The sequence below is a fragment of the Psammomys obesus genome, unplaced genomic scaffold (genome assembly GCF_907164565.1).
Source record: "Psammomys obesus unplaced genomic scaffold, mPsaObe1.curated_primary_1811, whole genome shotgun sequence".
Taxonomy (NCBI): Eukaryota; Metazoa; Chordata; class Mammalia; order Rodentia; family Muridae; genus Psammomys; species Psammomys obesus.
In genome coordinates, this window is record NW_026585895.1 from 30,285,232 (window position 1) to 30,313,115 (window position 27,884).

The 27,884-nt window shown below is 44.8% G+C and overlaps 1 protein-coding gene across 1 annotated transcript in view; it reads left to right on the top strand.

The window, feature by feature from the left end:
- Window positions 1-27,884, top strand: part of Cacnb4 (calcium voltage-gated channel auxiliary subunit beta 4) — a 247,799-nt gene continuing 219,915 nt past the window's right edge. The window contains exons 1-2 of the mRNA XM_055600066.1: window positions 1-61; window positions 243-326. Coding sequence (XP_055456041.1) covers window positions 53-61; window positions 243-326 — 93 coding nt within the window. The 5' untranslated portion in view covers window positions 1-52. The remainder of the gene's footprint in view (window positions 62-242; window positions 327-27,884) is intronic.

A 27,884-nucleotide genomic window follows, 5' to 3' on the forward strand; every position in this document is an offset into this window, starting at 1 on the left:
CTCCTGTCGCCGATGCCGGGGACTCAGACCCCGCACCCGCGACGCTTTGTTAATGGATGTGGTGGGTGCTCGGGGCCGCCCAGCACGGGGTGAGGGCGTGGGGTGGGGGCGCTGGGACGCACCGGGGAGACTAGGGTGAGGGGTCCGGAGTGCGGTGGGCTCCCCGGAGCGCGCTCCCCAAGGAGGATGCCCGCCCGGCTCCGCGCCGCGGTCCTCACTGGCTTCTCTCTGGTCGAGTTCAGGTGGCCCGAGGCACCACGACCCGGAGGAGCAGGTTGAAAAGATCCGATGGCAGCACCACTTCCACCAGCTTCATCCTCAGACAGGTAGGAGGCCCGGGACGGCGGGAGCCCGCCAGCCCACGCGGTCCCTTGCCCCGGAGCGCAAGTCCGGTCGGCGCCGCTCGGGGCTCGGGGCTCGGTCCTCCGCCGCCCGCTCGCCACCGCTGGGGTCCGGCCGTCCGCCTCCAGCTCCATCCCTTCCCTGTACCCCGGCTACCTAGCGCTCGCTCCCCGCGTCGCTCCGGGAAGTTAGTTTGTGTTTGCGGACTTGTGTCGGAGGGGACGGGGACCTGGGTCGGCGACACTGAAGGTGGGGGCTGGGAGTGCCCCTGGCCCACCTTCTGTGCGCGGAGGGACGCGCGGTGAGAGTTAGGGCGCTTCTCCGGTCTTTGCCCTATTTTGAATACTTGCACTCTTTTTTTTTTTTTTTTTGAGAGAGAGAGTCCTCTGAGTTCTGGCCGAAAGAAAGACGCTTGGAACAGAAAAGTTTGGTCTCGTTTTGGCACCGCTTCATCGATTTCGCGTAATGACGAGCTGACGGGGACAGAGGTCTGGTGAGACCTAAATAAAGCGAGCGCGGGCGCTGTTCCCGGGGTCTGGCTGCCCCGCACCTCGCGCTGGCTTTCGGGTGCTTTTCCCGTGGTCAGAGGCGAGTAGTTGGAACCGCAGGTCGCTGGCAATGGCCAGTCCTCAGGTGCATGTAACCTTGAGGAAGCAAACCCGCCCTCTTGGTGCTGCCAGGGAAACCTCCGGAGCTGCTGGATGCTGGAGAAGGCACGCAGAAGTGGCTCACCCTCATCCTGCGTGTGCCCCTTCCAGGTGACTTAGGAAGACCTGGTCATTGCTCCAAGACGCTTCTATCCCCAGGATCTGCCCTGGGCTGCTGGCATGACCTTGAGAAACACTTTTCTCTCTAGGTCACCCAGAACGTGGCGTCCTGTGATTTTTAACTTAGTATGGCAGCCGCGGTGGGTATTTTTTTGATAACTAGTTTAAACGTATTTTCAAAGTAGAATGATTTAGGCTCAGAATTGGACTCTGACCGCGCTTGAAAGGTCTATAAGGCGTATTTGGGTAATATTTCCACGAACACTTGTACTTTCTGCAGAAATAGAAATTATGGCCATTATTCTGTAACTCAGTGTGGTGTGCCCTAAGCGTGTACATCATCCAAACGCACTTGATTCTGCCTTCATTTTGAAAGCACATTCTCCCCTTTGTAAAGATCTGGGGTTATTTGTGTTTTTGATAAGGGAAAGCCATTGCCTGGCTTAAAATACTTTTTGAGTTATGCAACTCTTTCAGTTCTTTATGTTTATTTTGTAGATGTTTATTTTTGGGAGCGCTTTCCTAGTGCAGATTCTTGGAAATACTAATTATACAGTAGTGCAGTCTCTGACTCGTTTGACTGATACTTTTGAATTTACACTGCCACACTACCGTGCTCCTTTACGTTCTGAGCTCGAAAAAAACAACGTCCTTTCTCATATCGTTCCTAATTTCCTAATAAGTAAGTGATTGAAACCACACACACACACACACACACACACACACACACACACACACACACACTTGTAGAGTGACATGCTGTGTACAGCCTTGGCAACATAAAAAAAAGTCACAAATACAATTTGGGGAGTTATTTAGATCAGTGCAGGTTTTGAGAATAAAGACAGCTCATGGATATTTTTTAATCTGGCCATACATACTGATTTCATAAAATGGTCCAAATTCAAGAATTAATTGTAACAAAAAATATTCTTGATTTTGGTAAAAAAAAAAAAAAAAAGATTTATTTTGGGGAGAACTTCATAGCGCAGTACATTTCTGCACGTGATCTAATTTAAATACCACCATACAGACCTTCCTAAATAGATACATTTCGAAAGGAGAGATTCATGTTTTTGGTGAAATGAGAAATAACTGAAAATGGTTTTTTAATAGCACACTTGAATACAATTGGATGGTTTTAACCAAATGTCAGTATATATATTTAAAGCACAACACCCTTTAATAGAGCCTTCTAATGAGGGACTGTGATATACTGATATTTAAGTACTTAAAAATTTTAAATTATATGAATTGATTGATGGGGGGGGGGTGTGGTGCCACTGTGTGTATGGGGAGGTCAGAGGGCAACTGACCTCCTTCCACCATGTGAACCCTGCGAAATGAACTCAAGTTGTCAAGGAGCTGGCAGCAAGCACATTGGCCCATGGAGCCATCTCTCCAGCTTTTTAATTCTGGATACTGGAAGTGATGGAATTTCCTAATGCTGTTTCACCTTTTGTTTTGCTTAACTACAGGGGAAGTAAAGAGACCAATTTTATTAGTCAGTTTTCCATTGCTGAGATAAAATACTGAGCAAATCCACTTACAGGAGAAAAGATTTCTTTTGCATCATTGCTTTCAATATGTCAGCCTGTGGTCACCTGACTGAGCCTGTGGTGGGGGCAGAAAGCCATGACAAGGATAGGTGGCAGAGAGGGCTGCTGACTTCAAAGCAGCTGGAGCAGAAAGACAAGATTGGGAACAAAAAGCAAAGGATTGGGCATAATATAAACGCTTTAAGGGCATGACCCCAAAGATCCACTTCCTCCAGTTAAATCAAGCCTCCTGTAGTTCCTACTACCTTCAAAGAAGCCCCAATCACTTACGAGTTCCATCAGTGGATAAACCCACTAACAAGGTTAGAGCTCTCACGATCTCAGCACTTTTGAACATGCTGTATTGGGAGCCAGGCCTTCAACATATGAGTTTTCGGGAGATCGTTTGTGTTCAAACAATAACATCCGTAAAAACGATGTTGCTCATGACCAGGCATCGTCGTTTAAATGGAGGGAGATCTTTCACCAAAAATATTTCATTATATGGAAGAGTGGACAAAGGTCAGAGGGCCAGTTGCAAGTTTAATAATGAAAACAGTTTTAGTTGTTTGACCTGGTAATCATCCTGGAAACCTGACTGGAAATGAAGACATGACAGATAAGCCAGGATTAAATGAGCTGTGCTCACTCTGATAGAGGGCACCTGCTACACTACGCAGAAACTATTAGTACCAAGAGGTGGTCTGAGCTAGTGTTCTGAGGTCTCTGTAGGGGGTCACTCTCAGGCTGTAAATACCTGGGAGGAGCAGGCTGTGGTTGATAACTTCTACACACAAAGGTCACTGGTCACTAAACACTTTGACTTGGACCAAAGGAAGGCTTTGAACCATTCGTTCCTCTGAGCTCCACCCAGGGAAGGCTTTGCCATATTCTCTGGTCTGCTAGTCTGCTGGCTCCCACAGTTCAGGAGAGAGGAGGATTTGGAGTGAATCCAGGGAGCCACTCAAAGGCATCTTTGAGGAAACGTAAGAAGGTGAAATGTTTTGCTACTGAAAGGAGAGAAAGGTAAAGGTGACCCAGAAGTGGCTCCCAAAGTGTAAAAAGTCTGCTGGCTGTTCTCCTGCTCTTCACACAAGGTGAAAGTCGGCAGCTGGCTGAAGTTAGACGGGAATGATCCCTTACAGCAAGAACTTTTCTTGAAAGGCTGCTTTCATGGGGATGGCGTTCTCAGTCTGGCTGTGGAATTTTCTCGAAGGAGGTCTCTGGCAGGCTGTTTATACATGGATAGAGCATGCATTTGTAGCTCACATCTTGGAGAAGCACCTTAGCATTTGCTTTGTATCCAGCTCTGTGTTAGGTACTGTGAGAGAAGAATGAAGAGGCTTAGATTTTGCATCGTTGAGTTGTGGAGGCTGAGAGATTACAAACAGGGCAGTGAAGGTAACAGTAGGCAGGCGCAGTGACCAGCGACCATTCACTAAGGATTACAGCGCTGGGGTCATGAATAGCAGAGTATTAAGTTAGTCTTCTTCCCACTCGGGTTTGAAAAGAAAATCTGATGGAGGTTAGTTTGTTTTCTTCGTACTGAGTACACTTTCCTGAATCCCTTTATAGGGTCTGGCTTCAGTAACAGCACCATCCCCAGCAGAAATCTTTTATGTCTGGGTTCAGAACTTAAACGCACAACCTCCTGCCACTGGGCCTTTGCACATGCAGAATATGTGGAGGACTTTACTTTTCTCTTTGCCTTTGGGCTTTTAATATTTCTCAAAATCTAAGAGTTCAGATTTTGTGTGTGTGTGTGTGTGTGTGTGTGTGTTTTTCTTTTGAGACACTGTCTCTCTCTGTGGCATGGGCTAGCCCCAAACTCATCACAAATCTTCCTGCCTCAGCTTAAGAATTTAGTCTTACTTTCTTTCCTAAGCACCCTCCTTAGATCATTTTTCTAAGTAGGTTCTTCTAGAATAAAGCTCCTGTGCTTAATTTTTAGTCTTACTCCTCCATTGCAGTTCAAGATGGACTTAGATCTCTCTTCATGTCTGTCTCCTGATTGACTTGAGTACCAGGAGGGTGAGGGAGTGTCCGCACTTCATCTTTTCATCCTTTGGCACTGAGCGCCATCCATTCTTTTAGACAAATGGAGAGGATGGATTTGGGGATGAATCTTTGTTGAAAGGAAGAAGTTGCTTCCTAACAAACCTCCCTCCAGATTCCATAGCTTAAAACAAGTTCTTTCTGAGCACTGACCAGACAGCCCTTCCCTTTCGTGTGATGTTTCGTGGGCACAGGGATGGCGGGGAGGTCCAAAATAGCCGCGCACACATGTGGTTGGCAGTTGGTGCTTGCTGTCGACTGAGAACTCTGAGAATTCTGTTGGGGCTTTTGGCAGGGGGCTTGGGTTTTCCTCCACTCCTGTGTTGTGTGGCTGTTTGAACCTTTTGGTGATGGGGTGATGGGTCTAAGCTGGACCACCCCAAAGAGCAAAGACTGCCTCTGCAGCTGGGGTAGACTTCAGTTTCAAATGCAATACATCACTTCTCTTGAATTGCTTAAAAGCCCACCCCGTTTCAAGGAGAGAAAGGAAGAGTATCTCTGTGTGTATACGGATGAGTGTGGGAGCGTGTGTGCATGTGTGAGCATGTGTGAGCATGGTGAAGCCAGCAGTCAATCTTAAGTACCATCTGACTTGCATTTTGAGATGGTCTCTCATTGGGACTTACTTGCCAAATAGGCTGGGCAGGCTGGCCAGCATCAGGATCCGTCCAGCTCTGCATCCCCAAGAAGGTGTGTAAAAAACAAACACCCCCCCAATTTTTACAAAATGTATTTATCTTGTGAAACACAATCATTTTACAAAATGTACGCATGTGTTCTCAGGTGCACAGGTCACAGCACAGCTGCGGCAATCAGAGAGCGATCCATAGGAATCAAGTCTTTCCTTCTACCATGTGGGTCCGGGGCCTTGAACTCGGGTTGTGAGTCTTGGCAGCAAGTGCCTTTCTCACTGAGCCCTCTTGTTGACTGAGGGTCTTTGCTCATGTTTTACAGTCTCTGTGAATGTTTGTGTGCCTGTTTGGATGTACCCCCTGTGCATGCTGGGTCCCTCAGAGGCTAGAAGAAGGCATAGGATCCTTGAGGCCGGGATTACAGGCCAGTGTGAGTGTCCTGGTCCTCTGAAAAAGGAGGAAGTGATCTTAATGGCAGAGCCATCTTTCCAGCCCCCGAGTGTATATTTGATGGAGCGAGAAGGTCAATTTCCAAATTAGTGAAGAGAAATGGGTAAAACCAAAGTAAACTCAGCATTGCTATTCGTATCACAAGTTAAGTTAAAAATTATTCAGCTTGTGTGACAAAGTAAGGGATAAATGTTCCATGTGTACAAAGAAGAGTATTTGATTAATTTTATTAAAAAAAAAATTGTGTGTGTACACGCGCACTCGCACACGTATGTGAATGCGCATTTGTGCCTTGGGGGATTTGTGGAGGTCAAGGGACAACCCAGTGGAACTGTTTCTCTTCTGCTTTAATGTGGTTTCTGGGATTGAACGCTGGCCGTCAGGCTTGCATGGTGAGTCCTTTATTTGTTGAGCCGCCTCACCGGTGCTATTTGATGAACTTTAAGCGTACTGTCACTTCAGAATACTCAAGCTTACTGTCGTGCTGGTGCATGAAGTCCTGGCTACTGAAGAGGCAAAAGCAGGGAAATCTTTTAAGCCTCAGAGTTTGGAGCCAGCTTGGATAACAAAGTGAGACACAGATCTCAAAACAAAAACAAACAAACAAAAAACAAACAAACAAAAACACCAAAACCAAAACAACAGAACAAACAGAAAAACCGGAAAGGGGCTCCACAGACATAATGAAAATGGTCTACTAATCCCTCAAGCATTATATTACACAGAGAATCTGAAAGCGACGCATATATCCAGCACATAGTAAATGATTAAGTAATGATATCTTTCCAGAGGACTATTTAGCCATTAAAAATTAAGTGATGGTATGGAAGTACATTTAAGACATTGACTCAGAATACACTGACGTGAAAAGGTAAGTTATACAACAACATAGCGACATCGCATTTAGAAATAAGAGCTGTGGGATGGGAGACATGGCCGAAGCTGTCTGTGGAAACCTCGTGTTTTTTAAGATATGCTAATCAGATGATCCTTACAATGATTCAATGAACCCACAGTGTATTTAGAGATTGAAAACATATGCAGATTCTGAGTTGATACTATAATAAAACAAGTTGGCAGAGAAATTCTTTGGGTTATAATTTGGGTACTGGTTACAGACACATTTCTCTGATGAAATGTGAATTCGTCAACAGAAGGTATCTGCTTTGTGCACAGTTCTAAGAATAATCACATGCCTAGAGGCATGTAGATATGCCAAATTTATCCATAAACTCAGAACCACACTGTTTTAGAACAGGAAGAGTTCACAGAAGTAAAATCTTTCAATTTCTCACACCCAGACAACTAGAACATAGGCCCAATATAGGATGGAAAGGTCACACTGGTAGAGGTGGAACTGACACGGCGGCCGTGCCTCACACTTCCTGTTTTCCCCACCACCCGCTTTAACCCTGGGTGATAAAGATGGACGCAGATTTGTAGGTAAGGGTCCATGGATGTATGGGATTTGTTCCTCTCTAAACCTACATACTCATTTATTTCACGAGCTCATTTAATTGTTTTTCTTTTGAAATAGGGAGTTGTTGTGTAGCTTGGGCTGGTTTGGAATCTGCATCCTCCAGGCTCAGCCTCCTCAGTGCTGTGCTTATGGGTGTGGGCCTCATTCTAGAAGCATCCTAATTCTGTGTAGATGCTCTGAAGAACAAACCATCATTTGGAAGGTCTGGAGCCTGTGGTTTCTAACTAATTCTGTTATGGATGGCCCTTTTTGCTTGTGTGTTCACGGTCCACACAGGATTGTTTGTTTACTTAGTTAGTAAACAAATTATATTTTATCAGCCATAGTCTCCTCACTCTATCAAAATTATTTGTGTTTTCCTCTATCCCTCCACAGACTTGAATACAGAAACGTGTTTAAATAAATCATGAGAGAGATCAGAAACCAGGCCCAGAAATTAGTTACAGCATGAGGTCACCATTGATTTTCCTTTTTTTTTTCCTTTTTAATTTCATTTTACTTTATGTATATAGGTGTTTTGTCTGTATGCGTGTTTGTGTACCATGAATGCACCTGAGGAGGCCAGAAGAGGGCATCGGGTCCCCTGGAACTGGAGTTACAGATTGTTGTGTGTTGCCCTGTGGGTGCTGGGAATGAACCCAGGTCCTCTGCAAGATCAGCCATTGCTCATAACAGCTTGAGCCATTTCTTCAGCCCCAAGCCACCATCACTGTTAAGAACACCACAGAGAAAATTGTCAGGAGCTGGGCGGAGAGGAGTCCAGTTGGTAGGAGCAAGAGCCACAAGGAGATGCTGCCTCTGTCAGAGCAGCCACTTGTGATAGAGAAAAGGAAGAAGAGACTTACCTGCTCTCTTCTTCCTTTCACCTGGTCACTTTCGGAAGCCCAGGTGGGATCCAGCTGGCCTGGGAGCCTGGTTAGCATTCTGCGCACCTAGGCCTTGGGGTGGGGGTGGAAGGAGCCGTGAGGCTGGCCACGTGGCCATAATCCTTTTTATATTTTAGCTACAGCGCAGCAGACAGTAAGGAAGGATTTTTAGGGGTTGGAGAGATGGCTCAGAGGTTAAGAGCACTGGCTGTTCTTCTGAAGGTCCTGAATTCAATTCCCAGCAACCACACGGTGCTTCACAACCACCTATAATGAGATCTGGCACCCTCTTCTTGCCTGCAGTCACACACACAGGCAGAATGCTGTATAAATAATAAATTTAAAAAAAAATTTTTTTTAAAAGGAAAATGAGAATTTTTTAAAAGTATTTTTATTTTTTTTCTTGCACCGAAGTGGGTCTTGCTTCCTAGATAGTACAATCCAGTTGCAGTAAACTTTGAGAAAATGTTCATGCTTCCTCTGAGAATGTTCTGTAGGGTGAAGGTTCCCGAACTGCAATCTGATAAAGCAAGAAAGAGATCGACTTCTTCCCTGGCAAGCCCTGCCTTGTTCTTGCTTTGGGGCTGGAATAAATTGAATCGAATGTATGAAACTTGTGATTGGGAAAATCTAATTACTGGGCAGCTGGCCAGTAACCCATTCACTTACTTACCTCCAAGCCTCCCCCTTTCCTTTCTTCTTCTGTGTTCTTAACACACGTTTCCTAAACTCCATTTCTGTAGAATAAACGTCTGTATGTCCTTCAGTGTAGAATGGTAAGGCTATATTGACATTTAGAATAAATTCTGATTCAAGCCTTAATCTTCTTAGGACATTAAAAGGATGCTGGGTAGAAAGCGAGGCTGAAAATGAAGGGCCTTGAATTTGTCCTTACCTGACCATGGCTCCACCAATTGTCTCATAACACACTCTTCCTGGGTATGCTACACCTCCCTCAGGGCATAAAAACTGAACTGAGGAGAATGTTCTTTAGTCAAACCACTGCATACCTATCTGTCGAAGTCTTTCCGTCATCTCTACTAACTCATGAGATTGCCTCTGCCACCCAGGTCATCTGTCACAGTCTCTTAGCTGTGGCAATGGGTCTTCCAAGCTCATTTTCTTCAGAGTTTGCCCTTTCTTGGTTTTATTTTCCAACCTCAGACTCAGAAGCGGGCCGGCAGCTTTAGGCTTACTCTGTATCAGTGGAGACTAGGAAGTGTTTGTTGGGGAAGGGGCGTGCAGCCCACAGCCCAGTCTGAAGCACTCTCCCTGCTGTGCTTTCAAGGAGTTTGGGATAGTGCAGCCTCTGTCCTTTTAGTGCTTGTCCTTTTCCAGAGCTTTCTGCCCAGCCAGAGAGCATTTGCTGAGAAGGGGTATAGATCTCAGAACTCCTGGTCCTCTGCACTGGCCCTTCAGTAGCTGAACCTGGCCCATGCTGAGAGTCTGCACTCTTCTGTATACTGAACCTGATGTGTTATGCAAGTTTTTCCATCATTAGCCATGAGTAGACACAGCTGCCCACTTACAGATACTTTAATGCCTCTCCGTATTAGAAAACATCAAACTGACAAGCTCCAAGAAGAGCCATGCTGTTAGCCCCATAGGAACATTCTGGTTTAAACAGTTGGCATTGTCCTGCCTTCTCAGTAGTATGCTATCATCCTTCATGGACCCAGAGCACAATGAAGTAGAGTGCTGCGCGCTTCATTTTAGAAGATTGGGAGGGGCTGGAGAGATGGCTCAGAGGTTGAGAACACTGGCTGTTCTTCCAAAGGCCTTGAGTTCAATTCCCAGCAACCACATGGTGGCTCCCAGCCATCTCTAGTGAGATCTGGTGCCCTCATCTGGTGCTCTGGCGCACATGCAGGCAGAATACTGTATAAATAATAAATCTTAAAAAAAAAAGGACTGGGAATTCTCACAGTGGCTCACCAAGAGTCAATCCATGTGGCTTTAACTATGGACGAGTCAGGGAATATTTCGGGGAGATAGGATCTGTTTTGGCTTCCTGTCACTACGGCAAATATCCAAGATAGTGGACCTACAAGGAGAGACAGAGCAGTGGTAAAGAGCTTTCCCTCGCGTGTGCAAAGCCCCAGGTTTGATCCTAGGCACTAACAAAGAGAAGATACATACTTTGCCCTGTGGTTTAAAAGCCACAGACCATGGGTCACTGGGCTCTGTTGCTTTGAGGAACCGTGGTGATGGGAGCCTGTGGTGTCAAGATGAAGTGCTTGCCATAGGCCCCACACCAAGAAGAGAAAGGAATTCTACTGTGAGCTTCAAAAGTACCTCCCTGCCGGCCTACAGCTTCTCAGACGGCCCACCCCCTCCCAGTAATGCCAGCCCAGGGACCAAGCCCTTTACACTTGAGAACCTTCAGAGGACATTTATTCAAACCATAGCGGAGCACAAGTATTGAGGCCTGTATCCATGGAAAAGCTGCAGTATAGATTCGGTTTTAAGGGGGATGTTTTCATTGCTTTCAAGTAGCAGTAACAACAAGCTGTGTGCTATGGCAACCTGCATCCAAAATAGAGCACATTGAAGCATTATCGGCACTAGGCTTGGGCATAAACAGCACACTGGAATTCACTGGAATTCTTTGATGGCAGTTCTCATTTTTACTAAACATGGTCCTCTGGAAACCTTTCTGTTTCTTTAACATAACTTGATTATTGCATGCATAAATAGAATAGAGGTAATTACTTCCATCTGAAAGGACGCCACTCACTGTTTGTATTGGGGTACTGAAAGCATTAATTAGGTAGAAGCTGTAAAAATTGTTCAATAGCCGAGGAATCTTCCAGATCATCTCACTCAATCATTTGGATGACAAATGATGTCTCCTTTACTTCTCACTTCATCTTCTTTCCTGTTGGTAGATGTATCTCTCTCCTGGGTGGCAGCTTAATTGCTATAGCAGTATTTGTTTTGAGAGGAAATATTTTATAAACATAAACTTGAAAAGAAGATGCGATTTTCCCTCCTGGGCTGTCAGAATCACCAAAAGCAGCAAACTTATGTCTCTCTGATAGTGTCTATGAAGGTACCTTTCCCAAACTTCTTATGGAAAAAAAAAATTAATCATTTCTTTTTTGATATGTGAGAAACCAGCACGGGTGGAAATACACAGTACCTTGTGCAAATTAATTCATCCTTCCACCATCTTTTTAAATGGTCTACCGCTGTTGCTAATTGTTCAAATGCTGTTTGTGGTTCAGAATCTAACAAGTGGATAAAATAGCTGTGTCCCTTAGTGGACACAGCCACTGCCTTTGTATTTGGGATGTGTGTACGTGAGACAGGAATGGGCAAGGCGATCTATTTTTATCACCTCCAAAATTTTATCACTGGTATCATTCATGCCCATCATTTTCCTTACCTCTCTATAACCTAGGCAACAGGTAAGCTACACTGTATATTCATGTGTTCTGTTTTATGTAAATAGAATCATACAATAATGTGTGCTCGTTTGGAACATGTTCCTTCTCCAGGGGTTCGGTGGCAGCCAGCCTTGGAGTCAGTGTGGGGTGTTTGTCATTGGAACTGGAGCTGCCTTTCAGTGAACCATGTCAGGTGACATGGTATTGAGGGGGATGGGCACCCGTGTGTGTACTCGGAGCCGTGTTCTCAGGTGTTGTTGAGGAGTGTTTTTTGTTGTTTGTTTGGCAGAACCATTTGATTTCGTAAAAATCACGCCCCTAAACCTACCTTGTTTGTCATCAGGAGACATTTAAAAATGTCTTTTGTTTTATGTGCTTGGGTATTTTGTCTGCATGTTTGCCTGTGCACCTCATGTGTGCAGTGCCTGTGGGGGCCATAAGAGGGCATTGGGTCCCTGGGATTGGAACTGCAGCCGGTGATGAGCCATGTGTTTGCAGGGAATTGAATACAGGTTTTCAGGAAGGATAGCCAGTGCTCTTAATCGCCAAGCCATCTCTCCAGCTCCCGGAGAGTTTTAGGTAATAGGATGTTGTCCACAGAATGAAAGAAAAGTGTCTGAGAAATAAAGCTGCTACTATGAATGGTGTCAATCATTTTTAATGCCAGAAATGGCCTTGGCTACTGGCAATTCAAAGTTCTTATATTTTATCTAGATTTAAAAAAAAAATAATAATGTATCGTTGGTGATTATATTTCTTTCTTCCTTGAGAAGTGCAAGCAGAGAGGATGCTGGGAGCCTGAGTCCAGACCTAAGCAGTGTTTGTGGGAATTACTGGGCGTACAGAACCGTGTTCTCTGGGTGGCAGGTGCTCTTCCGTTATATTTCAGTCCTTCCCCGGGGGACAGAAGTCAATTATCACACAGTTGTGCAGGAGAGAAATAGGTCAGCCGCAAACAGTCTTTGCTAATTTCAGAAAGCTTGAGGGGTGCTTTAGTTTGGGGAGATACTGGATTCATTTGGTCTTCATGTTAAGGACTGTGCGAGTGAGTACTCAGGTTTTCATGTGGTTTTGTCACCCTATTCTTTAATGTGATACAAAGGGTTTCTTTTGTTTGTGTAAAATGAAAAGTACGTCATACAGTTTCTTTTTAAAAATGTCAAATCAGCATTGTAAGAGTGATGTGTACCTTAGGTCTTGTTTGTGGTTTTATTTTTACATTAGTATATGTTCAATAAATGTCACACTTCCAAGTATTTTTCTGGTTTAAGTTCTATATAAGAAGAATAAAGAAGCATTTTTTTTTAAGCACAGTGCTTTTTCTTTTTCCTTCTTCTTGCTTTTTCAAATCAGGGTCTCTCTGTGTAGCCTTGGTCATCCTAGAACTGCCTCCTGGGTGCTGGGATTAAAGGCACATGCCAGCACTGCCTGGCTCTCCGGTGCTTTTTAAATATAGTGTCAGCAGTGACTTCTCCACATGTCCAATTTATGAATAGCCTTCCATGTTCCCCATGGTCTAAACTTCTGAACTTCCTGTCAGTTCTGGGCCTTTTAAAATTAACAGCAAAAGCAATACCCCCCCCCCCCCCAAAGCATGGACCTTGGAGTTATGGACCTTGGGATTGCAGATCTTGGCATTCAGGGGACAGGATGGATTCCAGGTAGAGAAGCAGCTGAGAATGGGAAGGGCTCTGGAGGGTTGGTGAGACAGTGGAAAGAATGGCTACACAGGCGGAGCTGTGAAACATGAGGAACTTCAAGATCCTTTATGTTAAACGAAGAACCTACTTAAAAAGCACGAAGGTTGTAGGAGTCTAAGGAGGCTCCTCTTGATGTTTGTTGTCACTTGACTGACTTATTCTTGGCATAATAACGACTTATTCTTCGCTGTCATAAAACAAAAACAAACAAACAAACAAGCCAACACAGCAAAGTAGGTAGTTGCAAAACACAGTCCACCTACTGGAGTCCATTTCCAGTGTGATCTCTTCCCTGCTCCCCTGGGCTTCTGTCACTTGAAGGGTAACCAAGCAGACATACCATTGGACTCGACCCAGTTTTCTCCCTGTATCATAATACTCTCTCTTGATATGTGTCTGTCACAATTCCCTGGAACCTTCTCTCAGAAGCACTCTCACATACACTGTTCTTTGTCCCTGGTGCGGCCCTGACACTCTGTTCTGCCTGTTCGATCGTTAACTTCTCCTTTGTGTAACCTGAAAAATCTTTATACCCCACCACTCTTTGTCTGCACTGGCCATCGTGGATGCCTTGTGTGGGATGCACTGACCACCGCTGATGCCCGGTGTGGGAGCTGAGGAGAGGAGAAGTTGTATGTGTCTCCAGCAACAGCACAGTTAAGCCTGGCTACCTTTTCCACATGGAGACACAGGAGGACCTCATCGCTTTGCCTTTGGCCTACCTGGTTGATAAACCACCGCCCAGCCAGGGAGGGAGCCATCCTGCTCCTGCTGTAGCTCTTCACTCTGTGAGAACACCACTGCCTCCTTCTAAGATACAGCTCTGTGTTCCCCAGTTTGCCTGGACAAGACTTCCTCATCTCCGGGACACACAGACTCCTGAATCCTTATGTGGCACTTGTGCCCTGCAGCTCCCAGATCCTTGTTAGGGCCAGCCTCTGCAGCTTTGGTTGCATCACTGTCTAGGGTCCTCCCCGGGGATGAGACATCATTTTGCTTCTGCTCAGAACTGAACTCAGAACTTGCTTCGAGGATCAGATCTCCCACAGGGCTCCTTGATCTGCTCACTTTGATACAGACAAACTGTATCATCTTTTAGGCTCAGTGGCAACCTATGTATAATTACCCTTGTGGTGCGGAAATGGAAGAGGAAGGGTAGGAGAAGGCAGCAAGACTGGGTGGCAAACCTTGGGATGGAGGGGTTTGAGGTGCCTACGTAGAAAGACAGTCGTTGGTGGGAGTAGTTAGGGTTTTTCCCTTTTCTTCTTCTTCTTCTTCTTCTTCTTCTTCTTCTTCTTCTTCTTCTTCTTCTTCTTCTTCTTCTTCTTCTCCTTTTTTTTTCTTCCTTCTCTTCTTTGTCAGCTTGACACATCTAGAATCATCTGGGAAGAGCAAACCTCAGTTTAGGAATGGCTTCCATCAGACTGGCCTGGGGGCAAGCCTGCGGGGGCATCTTCTTGATTAATGCTTGATGTGGGAGGGCCCAGACCACTGTGAGCAGTGCCATCGGTAGGCAGGTGGCCTTTGGAGGTCTAAGAAAGTTAGCTGAACATGAGCCTAGGAGCAAGCCAGAAAGCAGTGTTCTTTCCTGGGCCCCATTTCAGTTCCTGCCTCGAATTCCTGCCGTGATTTCCTTCAGTGATGGACTGTGACCTGGGGCATGTAAGCTGAATAAACTCTTTCCACCCTAAGCTATTGGTGCTCATTACAGCAACAGAGGACAAACTAGTGTGGGGATAAAGCTCAAGAAAGTGGATGAGACCAAATGTGGTCCATTTCAAGCTTTGTTTTCTGTGTCTGTCAGGAATCTTCCCTCTGCAAAGAAAAGCAGAGATTGGCTAAAGCAAAGCATAGGATTCTTGGCTCACGCTAAAGGATCAGAACTGGATGTCATCCTTCAGGGTCTCTCTTTGTTCCTCCGCTGTTACCTTGGCACTCCATTCCTCAATGTGCAGTTCTGCATGCCTGCCAAGGCCTCCATTTATCCCCTGTCCTGGTGGCAACAGGAGCTGTGAGATCTCCCATTTATGCACAGTCCTGTCTTGTACTGATTGCTGCAGAATAAGAGAAGAGAGGAAGTTTGTATCTGTTTTTTTTTTTTTTGTTTGTTTGTTTTGTTTTTTATGCAAACAATTCCCAAGTGCCTTGGAGCTCATACCGCATGCTCATTTCTTGAATCTCATTAGCTAGAATCAACTCTCATGAGCCACACTGTGACCTTAAAGTAGCACTTGGCTACTCCTGCTGCTGAGGCTGAGGCTGGCCTAGACTTACCTAGTTGAGTGTCCGGAGGGCCAAGGTCACCAAGTGTAGGCAAGAGAGGGGGAAGTTCTTTGTTCTTCCTTTGCTGGGGTATTGGATGATTAAGGGTCATTTTAGTTGAGCAAAACACAAAGAAATATCCTTGTCCTTTTCTAGACAATTCGATGGTGTTAAGATATATTTCACATGGTTGTTCTTCCAACATCACCACCCAGATGGTAGATCCTTTCTTAATATGACTTTGCAGATAACCTGGGGCTGGGATTTCTGTTGGAACTGCTCTGTTTTAATGAGAGAAATGAGTGAAGTGTCCAATAGCTGACTAAGCAGTGAACTTCTGGGATCCCACCCAAGTATTGACACTGCAGTGGCTGCTTGAATGAACATTTATTGGGCTTCTGTTCTCCTTTATGTAGCATGAGGGTGAATGTTTGACTAGGTAGTCTCTAAAGTTCCTAAGGTTCCATCCAACCTGGTTGCTAAGTGGCGTTATATCCATATCCACAGAGGGTGACCAACTCATTCATTTTTGGTAAGAAACATGGCATTCAGTAAGGTAGGGACAGAAAAGCATGCTTCCTTTGCTCTAAATTATATGTGACTCAGGAGTCTTCAGAAATAAGGCTCAGAGACCTATGGAAAACCATTTATATGCTTCTGTTGGATGAAGAATGGGCAGCTGTGTGGATTTGCAATTGTACCGAAAGGCATGATCTGCTGTGATAGACTTGATGGGAAATCTAGCTAACCTGGTGTGTGTGCTTCTTGGCCATTCTGTGTAGCCTCCTTTCTCTTGGGTTTGGGGTTGGACCAGTTTGGAATGAGGAAGAGAGCAACCTCTCCTAGGTTTTACAGCTTGCATTAGAGGAGAGAGGTTTTGGGTCCTGCGACCTATCTTGAGAAGGAGGAGTCTTAGTGACAAAGTGAGAGAGTTTGTTCCTGTGCTCTTCCAGTCTCCCTTAGCTCAGAGGTCTCAGTATACTCAAACAGTACTAGGGGAGTGTCATATCCTAAGCCCAACATTGTCACTTAAATGCTGATGAGATGGACTAAAAAACAGGTTTTTCAGTGTCTCGAGAACCCTAAGTGAGGACATTCTGTTATGATGTAGCAGAGAGATGCTATGGAGAAAATCATAGGCAGAAAGATAATTTCAGATGGGACTGGAATTTATAACTTTCAAGCATATGCATGAAAGGATGTGCGAAGAATAGAAAGGGCTGTCAGGAATGAAGTATTTGTGAAATGTGAGACGGTTCTCAGAGATGCATTCTGGAAGCTATTAAGAGGAACTCTGCCGGGGAGAAGTGTGGCTTCTGTTATTATGATGATCAGAGCCCCAGGAAGAGCAGGTAACTAATGGGGCTTTAAATCGGTAATAAGGAACAGCAGAAGTTGCCATACTGGAACTTTGCTGAAGGTGACAGGAACCACAAGGTAGATTTTTATAACTTGAAAACACTGCACAGCTTTCAATATCAACTTGGCTTCATGTCATCCATCTTTCAGGGGTCTGACATTTGCATGTATAGCTCAGCAAGATTGCCTGTTTTCCAGTAAACGAGGCAGGGATTCTTCTTTTAGGTGTCATTAACTATTTAATGAGTAGACTCTGGCAGGTATTTTTGGAATGACATCACGTATTTTCAAATTGCCTTGGTATTTTAGATGGAATGTTTTTGTCTTCAGAGACCCGCAGGTATTAAATCTCTGGACAGCTTGATGTCATTTGGACAGATTAACCTGTCCAGAAATTTGGTAAGGCCTCGTGATGAAATTAAGACCTTTGTAAGAAAGAAACTAGAGTTCCCGCTCTGGCATGGGAGGACTTAGGAAGAGGGCCAGTGTCTATAAGCCAGATCAAGATCCCTCACTCAGAACCATGGGTTTGGACTTTTTGGCCTCCAGGATTGTGAGAAATAAGTTCTTGTTCAAGCCACCTCTTTGAGGGGGTATTTGTTAGAGTAGCTCATGAGGCCTACTACACTGATATACTTAGGACGCTGGCACACTTCACTGTTTATTATCCTACCTCTCTTCCAGTCACGAGCACATGTTCCTACAGAAGTATATTTTATCCTGCATTAGCCTGGAAGGGATTTAACTTATCTTGTGTAATATCACAACCTAACACCACAAACCAAAGGAGAAACCACAGATAAGATGGTATGTTAAATACATAGAACACATGGCAATGATACCTTATTTACTGGCTTGACACTGAGCTTTACGGGTCATTTATAAGATTTGAAATGCCCAAGGGTGAAAACATAATTGTTTAGAAAATGTGTTTGTTAGTATTCCCTATTCTGAAACTGGAGAGAAATCTTTTATGTTTTCAGAGCTGAAACTGTGTAAGATAGTAAGTCATATTGAGTAATTAAACCCTGTGATGACCCTAGAATTCTTTCATAAATCCTTCCTTGCAGATAATGCCTCTTATCCTGCTGCTGGACAGTTCAATAAAAACACTATCTAGGAGCTGTTGCTGTGTGGGTCACAACGTCTGTGATTCTCAAAAGTGGCTGTCTGTTAGAATCGCCAGATAACTATAAAAGTTCTTATGCCTGGACCATACCTCAGCCTAATTAAGTCAGGGTTTTTTTAGGAGTAGGCATAGGATACCAATATTTTTTAAAACTTCCAAGCTATGAACAAAGCTTGCTGGTCTGAGGTAATCCAGGGGGAGGCTTCTGAGTGGCTCTTACCAGTCAGGATTTGTTAGTGAGGATACGTTAGGTGAGGCTGCAATAATAAACACTTCTTCAAAACCACAACCCAGGTTCATTTTTCACTTGTTCTGCTTTTCCTTTCTGGAGTAGCTGGGGGTTAGTGTTTTGTTCTCTCTTCGCTAGAGTTGTTACCATTTAGGAGATTTCTGTTTGGCTTCAGGGGAGGGATGGCGCAACATGAAGATCATGAGCTGACTGTGGAAGCACTGCTTGGGGAGACGCTAAATGCTATAGCTTGCAAACCGGAAGAGACACTAGTTCGTTCTGTGGTTTTCACTTAACATTCCACAGGCAGGTGGGCAGTTAAGCATGGCGGGACAGACAGGCCCAGGACAGAGAGCGGTGGTTTGGGGACGTACTTGTGGGTGGTTCTGCCCTTCTCAGCATCTGGAGTCTATTTAGGGCCAGTGTGGCTATTACTGTCTCCATTTCTAAGGTAGCCCAAAAGGGAAAACAAAGGATAAGGAACTCCATTTTTAAAAGAGATGACCAGAAGTTAAATATATTTCTTTTGCGTAAAATCCGTCTATATGAACTTTGTCACGACGGTATCTTGCCTTCAAAGCAGGCTGAGAAACGCGGTTTCTAAGCTTCCATGTGAAGGCTGAAAACTGGGACAGATCTATTTCTGGAAGGAAGGAGAGAATAAATGTTGGGTCCAGCTAGGCAGCCTCTGCCTCATCAGAGTAGTATGGTTTTAGCACAGAAATCTTCAAAGGAAATCGCAGATGTCATCCTTAGTAATCAGCGTATTTTGAGACGCATTGGTGGGGCGGGGGCTTTATCTGGTTTCTTTTTAATGCTGTCTACAGCAATTCTAGAGGCATCTTCAAGGAACTCAAGGGCTCTGTGAAAAATCACAGATGTAGATGAATGGGGAATTTACATACGATGTAAGAGCATCAGCCCCAAATGTTGGTTCTCATAGAACTCTGTGATGATCCTGGAGTGATGAAACTGAATGATTCCTCTCTTCATTGTGTTACAAAAATTCATCTGTCCTGCATCTTCGTTTCTAGCTTGAGCTACTGCTCTCTCTTCTAATATTTTCAATCTTCTATCATTCTTCCCTAAGCCCATTCTCCTCTGTTTTACTGATGTGCTTATGAACTCTCAGAGGTTGTGGCTGTATGCACAAGACTTGTACAGGTTCAAATCAGATGGGTTCCCTGCTCTGAGAGGGGGAAGTGGACAAGGGATCCCACTCCTAACCAAGAAACTGCAATTGATACCTACAGGCAATGAGAAAAATTGGTTTTCTCCCAGAGAGTCCCATTTGGTATTATCAACCTCTCTCCAGCGCAGGCCCCCAGGCCCAACCAAGAGTAGTTGGCCAAAACAATAATAATTCCAGGTTTGCTTGTTTGCTTTGATTTTTGTTTTTGTGGGGGGTTTTATTTGTTTTGTTGTTCTGAGAGAGAGAGAGAGAGAGAGAGAGAGAGAGAGAGAGAGAGAGAGAGAAAATATAATGTTGGGCAGGCAGGGAGAAAGAAAGCATCTGGGAGGAGTTGGAGAAGGAGAAAACATAATAAAATATAATGTATGAATAAAAAATTTTAAATCCCTGTTTTGTAATGTCCAGTGGACTTTAGATGGGGGTAAAATGTAATCAAAGTTTCTTCCTGTTCCCTACAAGACTCTGTAGTGATATTATTAGTGCCAAACTCTTGTTACATCCCCAGCTGGAGGCTTCTTCTGCTTTCCTTGTGTCTTTATGTCCTTTGAATAATCAACATTAATCCTGCCTCAGCATTTTTTTACTCCTCTTTATAGGATGTTCTGTCTAGTTTTTTAAGTGACAAGATCTTCACTCTTCATATCTCAGCAGGAACTTCACCTTCCTAGTGATTCCTTCTTTGGCAGTCTAGTCTGAGGCTGACCCTCCCCTTTCTATCACATCCATTACTAGAGAACCTACTGTACGTGCTTTTTATTTCCCTTCCTCAGTTCTGTCAGTCTTCATTCGAATAAAATTTCCAAACATGCAGACAACTGGTATACCCTTTATATTCAGGTTGATAGACAAAGCCTCTAGAACCTTAAGTTAATTAATAAGTGTTAAATGTTCATTAGTAGATGAATAGAATTGTCAAAAGGAAGTTTTGATCTAAAGTAGCTGGTTAAGAGTCTAGATAGGAGGTCCTGAATCTATATTTATTGTCATTAATTACTGGAATTATGCTAAGAATGTTTTCACGCTGGTAGTTCTCTTGAAGAGTTGGGGTATTGGGAGCTGGAGAGATGGCTCAGTGGTTAATAGCACCTATTCTTGCAGAGGACCTGGGTTCAGTTTCCAGCCTTATGAGGTAGCTCACAACCATCCATAACTCCAGGTCTATGGGATCTGATGCCTTCTTCTGAACTCCATAGACAGTAGATGTTCAAAAGGTGGATGTACATATGTGCAGGCAAACACTTACATAAATAAATCATAAGAAACTTAAAAGTGAATTCAAGTATCTTACTGAAAAAGAAGGCTTAGAGATGATTCAAAATATGGAGGTTTTTTTTTAAAGAGGAAATTGGGATTACTATAAAACATGCAAATGTATACTCATGGCCTACAATTTCAATCCTAAAGAAACAACTGCAATGATTTTTTTGCACAAGCAAAGAATTGAAAGCCATGTAGACCCATGTCCACTGTATTAGTGGCTACCACAGCACACTAGCTTTGTGTAATTTCCTTCCTAATCTACTTTCCGAAAAGATAAAAACATATATAACAAAAATAGTATCCTAAGCCCTGCATTGAGGGAACTGATATGAGGGATATTTGGTATAAGTTGGCAGAACTAAGGTGTATTGGGGCTTCCATTCTGGATCTTCCGGGGACTATTTCTGCAGTTGCAGGGAGCGTTAGAGGAGTCCTTTGCTCAGCTCTGGAACTGGCCTGCACTCTTTTTCATCCTGAGGCTGATGCTGTGGTCTAGATCAGAATCAGGCATTGGCATCCCTGTTCCTGAAGACCTGGTCCTTTTGTTCCATACTTTCTTGAAGAACGTTTATTGGACTCTGTAATTTGGGCGGAAGGTAGGGGAAGTCTGTGACAGAGAGACCTGTGTGCTGGCTCAGCCTGGACCTGAGAAAGGTTGTCAGTAGGTCAGGCTAGAGCTTAAACCTAGAATAGTGAGCAGAGGCAGCAGGGGAAACCCCTATGCAGGGCTTAAGATATGTGTTTTGTAAAGTCGATTAGGAAGAAGATCGCGCAAAGCTAGTGGCCTGTGGTGACCACTAATACAGTTGACATGTGACTACATGGCTCTCATGCCGCCTTGTGACTTTTGGGCTGGCTCGCGCTCCCCCCCCCCACCTTATGCTGTCCCCTCAACTGCTTTTTTAAGAACTCCCACTCATTTCTTCACAGTTTCGTAAATGTCACATCTTCTATGCGTTTTTATCTAACACCCCCCAGGCAAAATTAGTTTCTTCCTCCCATAGTACATGCAGAGCGCCTCTCACATTGTTTTGAAATGATATGTTTACAGGTCTCTCCCATTGACAGTGAGCCCAGCAAGGACTTGGCTGCATCTTAATTTTCATCACAGGCAGCACAGCAGAACCGCTAGTAGGATCAGCTGTGGAAGCAGGTGGAATGGAGAATGAGTCCCAGCGGCTTCACGTATTTTATTGGAGATAGGCTTTCTCTTCGTAGACTAGGCTGGTCTTGAAGAAGCCATTGCCCTGCCTCTCCTCCTGAGTATTGAAATTGTAGGGATGTGCTCAGCCAGGCTGTATAAATTTCTATTTGTATGACCCTAACCAAGTAAGAAGTTTTTTTTCTTATTTTCTTAAAGAATTGGGGTATTGGGAGCTGGAGAGATGACTCAGTGGTTAACGGCACCTATTCTTACAGAGGACCTGGGTTTAGTTTCCTGCTTATTTTCCTCCCCTAGAAAATGAGGGTGATGACACCACTCTCAGAAGATGCTGTGGGAATTTTGAAGAAAGTTGATGTATGTATGTGTATATGTATATAGCTTGCACGATATTTTATTTAAAAGCATAATCCACTGTATATATTATTATTGGGCAGGGGAGGGAGTCACGTATGCACATGAAGACCAAAGGACAATGCTTGGGAACTGGTTCTCTCCTTCTATTTTTGGGGATTGAACTCAGGTTATCAGACCTGCATGGCAAACTCTTACATCCGCTGAGCCATCTAGCTGAACTTTTTAAAAATAGACTGTGAGCCATGAATTATGTACTAAAAATTCAAGGCTGGAGCAGTGGCTCTCAACCTGTGGGTCCTGGCCCCTTGGGGTGGGGTCACATATCAGATATCTTGCGTATCAGATATTTACATTACAGTTCATAACAGTGGCAAAATTTATAGTTATGAATTCGCATGAATCATCTTACGGTTGGGGGTGACCACAGCACAAGGAACGGTATTAAAGGGCCTCAGCATTGGGTTGAGAAGCACTGTCCCAGCGGGATGATGGTGGTAGGGAGGGTGCTCTTGGTAGTTCTGAGGTCAGGCTGGGGTGGTAATGCATGGTAGCAACAGGAGGGAAAGATGCTGGTAAGAACGACCAGACGTGACAGCTGTGGTGATGGTGTCAGTCAGTGGTATGGTAGTGATTATGGTGTAGTGATAGTCGTGACGGCTGCTGCTGCTAATTGAGGTGACGCAGTAAGGTGGTGGTGGTAATGATAGTGGGTAGTAATGCTGGTGGCAGTCGTGGTGGTGGTGGTAACAGTGAGGGAGTGATGGGTTATCTCTGCCAACCAAAAGGGCCAATTCAAGCCAAATCAGAGAATATAAATGCTGGTTTATTGCGGGCAGCTCTTGGGTGGGTTCACTGGTGCCAAGGAACGAGGCCAGGGAAGTCGCCATGCAGAAGGAGACAGAAAAGCTGGGGTGGAGAGAGGGGAGAGAGGAAATACCCAGAGAGAGGGAACAAGGAAGGGAACCGAAATGTCTGGAGTACATAGTGAAGAGCCCCTGAGGGAAGGGGACCTAGCCCCTGGGATGGACAGTTCAGGGCAGGGGGCGGGCTATGCTAGCCATGCCCTGTAACAGGTAGGGACTGAAGGATTCTGCGAGAAGCTGGGAGCCAGGTGAGCTTTGGTTAAAATGGCACCTCAGCTGCTTGTCCCGGTGTGAATCCCAAAATGGAGGTGGTAATAGAAGTGGTGTTGTTGGTGGTGTTATGGTGGTGACAGTGGTAACAGCAGCTAGTGGAGATGATGATGGTAGTGCTGGTGATGGCAAGGCAGCCAGTGTTGGTAGAACTGTCATGGCGGCAGCGGTGATAGTGGCAGCATTGGTAGCACTGAAGATTCGGGGGACAAGCTAGTTTCTGGAAGTGAGTCCTTCACCTCTGTAACAGCCCACCAGCTGGATTCTTGACCTCCAACTCTTAACATGATGTCCACACAGCTTTGCTTTGTCTTGCCTTTCTGAGCTCAGTTCCCTTCGCACAGGCTAATTCAGGGCTCTTCATCTGACTCTTCATCTTGAACATTATTTGGACATCAGCTGTGCAGCCGTTTCTGGGGTCTTTCATAGCATCCTATGCAGCTGGGCCCAGCTTCTCCTTCACACAGTCTTGGTTTTCTGGCCCTAGAGCTTCTTTAACCAACTAGTTCTATGATTTTATGAAATAAGACACTCTGCTGGTAGAATATTGCCTCAGGTCTCTCCCAGAGAGCACAGTTGGCAATAGGAAGTAGATTTTGTTTTGTTTTACATCTATTTAGAATATGTGTATGTGTAGGTGTGCAGGTGTGTATGTGTGTGGGATCATCTATCTTTTTCCAACATGTGGGTTCTAGGAATTGAACTCAGGTCATGCGGGTTCTGGGAACTGAACTGAGGTCATGAGACTTGGCAGCGAGCACCGTTACATGCTGAGCCATTTGACTGGTCACGTGGTCAGGTTGCCAGATCTGCCCACATGATCTTGCCTATTGTCTTTAAAACATGTGTTTAATTATTTTCACAGAGCAGTCTCTCACTACTATGCACTGTGTCCCAGTTCCTTAACATTTCTTGTTTGTTTATTTATAAACTTAGCAATTCATTTGTTTACACTTCTGTCTCGCCTTGTTCACAATTCGTAATCATTGCATTCATCTGCTAATTTATACCAGCTTTGGTGATGGTACAAGAATGTGGGGGTGGTGGCTAAATTCTCACGTGAACATAATAGAAGCCCGATTGACGGGCAGCTTACTTCAGGAAGAAATGAGCTGAGTGGAGCAGTCCCTTTGAAGAGAACAGCATTCCCTGACAGGGACTTGACTCAGGCAGGCACAGGAGTTGAGGTGGAGAGTAGCAAGGAGGATGGCCTTTCTGTCTCCACCGGCTGAGCTTTGCATTGTGAATTTGCTGACAGGCAACTCTGTGGTTTTCCTGGCCTGACACTGCCAAGTTCGCAAGGCTGATCTGTATAGATTTCTTCCTCCGATCATTAACTGGTAATGTCTTGCCCTCAGATGGCATTCCCCCATTATCTTGTGAGAACCCTAAAGCCGACACTAAATTCTGGCCTAGGGGAAAGAGCGCAGCATTTTCAGCAAATGCTCAGCTTTAAGGCCTAGCGCAGCCATTTACTAATGCACAGTCAAGTCGCTCAACGCTGAGTTTTCCTTTCCCTTTTTACAAAATGGAGACGATTAACTGCTGTGCAGTTCACAGACTCTAACCATGGTTGACACACAGTAAGTCCTTGGTAAACCTTTATGGGACAAATAGAGGATGAATCAAGGCCGGTGAGTCCCATCAGTGCCCTAAAAGGTGGACGCTGATGTTTCTCCCATCTTCATTTTGGCCAGAGCCTGGTGCTTGGTTGGTTTGAGTATATGTTGAATGGATGATTTCTGGGCTAATAAATGCCTTCCTTCCTCGCTCCCTCCCTCCATATTTCTTTCTGTGTGTGTGGGAGGGTCTGTGTATGTATGTGTGTGAGGTAATGTGCATTGTGTATAAGAACATGTTTTCCACGGGGCCAAGAAGTGTGTTGGGTGTCCTCTTCTGTCGCCCTCTCTTTACCTCTTTGAGGCAGGGTCTCTCCCTGAACCCGGAGTTTGCCTTTTCTACAAGGCTGGCCGCCAACAAGCCCCAGGGATCCTGCTGTCTTTCCCTGCCCCCCATGCCCTACCCCGAAGTCCTGTAAAGGCATGCATGGGACCAGACTCACTTTTACCTGGGAGCTGGCATCCAGATTCTGATTTTCATGCTTGTGGAGCAAGTGCATCTAATCACTGAGCCGTCTCTCCATTCATTCATTCATTCATTCATTCATTCATTCATTCATTCATTCATTCATTTAAAAAAAACTATTCTGCAGTGCTGGAGAACTCAAGACCTCCTATATCCTAGGCAAGGAACTCACGTGGCTGGGAAAATGCTAAATACGGCACAGTGCTAAACCAGCTATTATACTTTCGTACTGCAATTTAAATACGTGATGTAGGTTTTGTTTCTTGGATCACTGTAGGCAATTTTTGTGAAAACTTGTGATAAATGTCTGCAGTGAGTTTTAACGAAACAGTCCCCGTCATGAAGAATAAGCAGCATTAGCGCTCCATATGCCAAAATATAGTCCAGCCTTTAACATTCTAGTAGAATTTCCTCTACATTCAGGGTTACTCTCAGAGTAATGGTAGCCCCAACTAGTGTAAGTGGCCATTTGCCGGACTTCCTGTGGCTCCCCCAACCCCGGTGTTTGAGGAAGCTTTTCTCATAGTAAGGTTTTTAAAAAGCAACCTTAAAAATTTTATATCCTTTTCGGCAGACGGGCTGACCGGCTTACAGTCTCCATGGTAACAAGGTTTCTGTACTTACCCCTCCCCCCCTTTTTAAAAATAGCCTGAAGTCACAGAAGGGAACTTGGATATTAATAGCATAAGAAATTTCAATGTGAACAACAGTTATTAAATATGCAGCCTTTGATTACTTGATTCCTGATCCAAAGTCATCTGTGAGCTACGGCGGCCGTGCTGAAGCACTCCGGGATAAGAGCCTGGGTGCTCATTCAGATGGCGGGGTGGCAGTCAGTTTCTGGAGATGATTGGGCACCCTGTTTATCACACCTGCTTATGTGGTGGGGTTAGAGTCAGAGGACAACTCTATGGGTTCTCTCCTTCTACCGAGTGGGTTTCAGGAACGGAATTCAGATAGTCAGACTTGGCACCAAGCTCCTATGCCCCGTGAGCTGTCTTGCTGGCCTGGCTCATCCTGTTTAAATGACCTCTTCTTTTTAGCTGTCTTTCTTGCTGACCAAACCAAGTGATGTGCTCTACTCAGCCTAGGAATCAACAGCACAGTAGTGATGCGTTGATTTGCGTGTAAGACAAACTCAGACCTGTTCCTGTCATGCAGTGTCTGGGTGGCTCATTTTGTGTCAAACCTCTGCATGGGTATGCGTGCCAGATATAAAAGTTGCATGCATGAATTAATGTGGCTACAGCTTCTCTTGGCTTGGCTGGAATTTGCATCAATAATTTTGATTAACACACATGAAACATTGAAGACCCCCATCCCAAAAGAATTATAACCGTAAACCCAGTGAGTGCATAAATTGTTCTTCTTAAGAATTTCATTACACCTTATTGTTCAATTGATTGTGTTTCCGTGTGTGCGTGTGTGCACACACACAACAGCCCAAACATATAGGTCAGAGGACAAGTTGTGGGAGTTGCTTCTCCCCTACCATGTGGGTCACAGGGATTGAGTCATGTTGTCAGCCTTGGTGGCAAGCACCTTTTCCCCGTAAGCCATTTCACTGGCCTTGTGAATTGTTCTTTAAGGAAGGTACACTAGCAAGGCGTGGAAAGACAGTTTTGAAAGAGAGGTGTAGCCCAGTGTGATATACTTAACCTACGATCCCAGCTCCTCAGAAGAATGAGGCAGAAGGCCTTGAGCCCATTGTAACCAGCCTGTGCAGCATAACGAGAACACTTCTGAAAAAGTAGTAGGAGGAGACGTAGGAAGAAGAAGAAGAAGAAGAAGAAGAAGAAGAAGAAGAAGAAGAAGAAGGGTGGAGGTTTTTCTTTCTAAGATGTGGCATATTCCTGACTCAGCATGTTTTGGCCTCATACAGGAAAAAAAAAATCAACCCTTATATTTGATTTTTAAGTTTTTGGTTGGGTTGGTGTGTGTGTTTAAGAGTTCGTGTGCTTGTATGTGGAGGCTGAAGGTTGAAGGGTGTTCAGTTGTTTTCCACCTTGTCTTTTGAGACATGGTCTCTCACTGAACCCGTGTTTCCTGATTTGGCTAAACTGGGCAATCAGCCAGCCTCAGGGATCTGTCTGTCTCTGCCTTCTCAGCGGAGGGATTACAGCTTCCTCATGCCTGGTGCACTCATGACCTCATGTTTACATGGCAAGCACTCTTTCATCATCAGCCTTAACGAATGAATGTTCATCATACTAATGAACATAGGCACGGAATGGCACACATTTAGGAAGTTCCGTGTGGTATTTGAACAGTCCTTCTTTGCGGGCCTACCCTTTGTTTTTGGTTTTTGAACCTAGGGCCCCATGCGTGCTGAGCGCACATGCTGGTACTGGCAGTTCACTAGGTCTAGCTTTACATGACTATTTCATGAAGTATCCACAAGTGTGGGTACACTTGTCTGTCTAAGGTACTGTCTACTTTTCATTTATTTATTTTGAGGTAGGGTTTGTGTTAGTTACTTTTTCGTTTCTGTGATAAA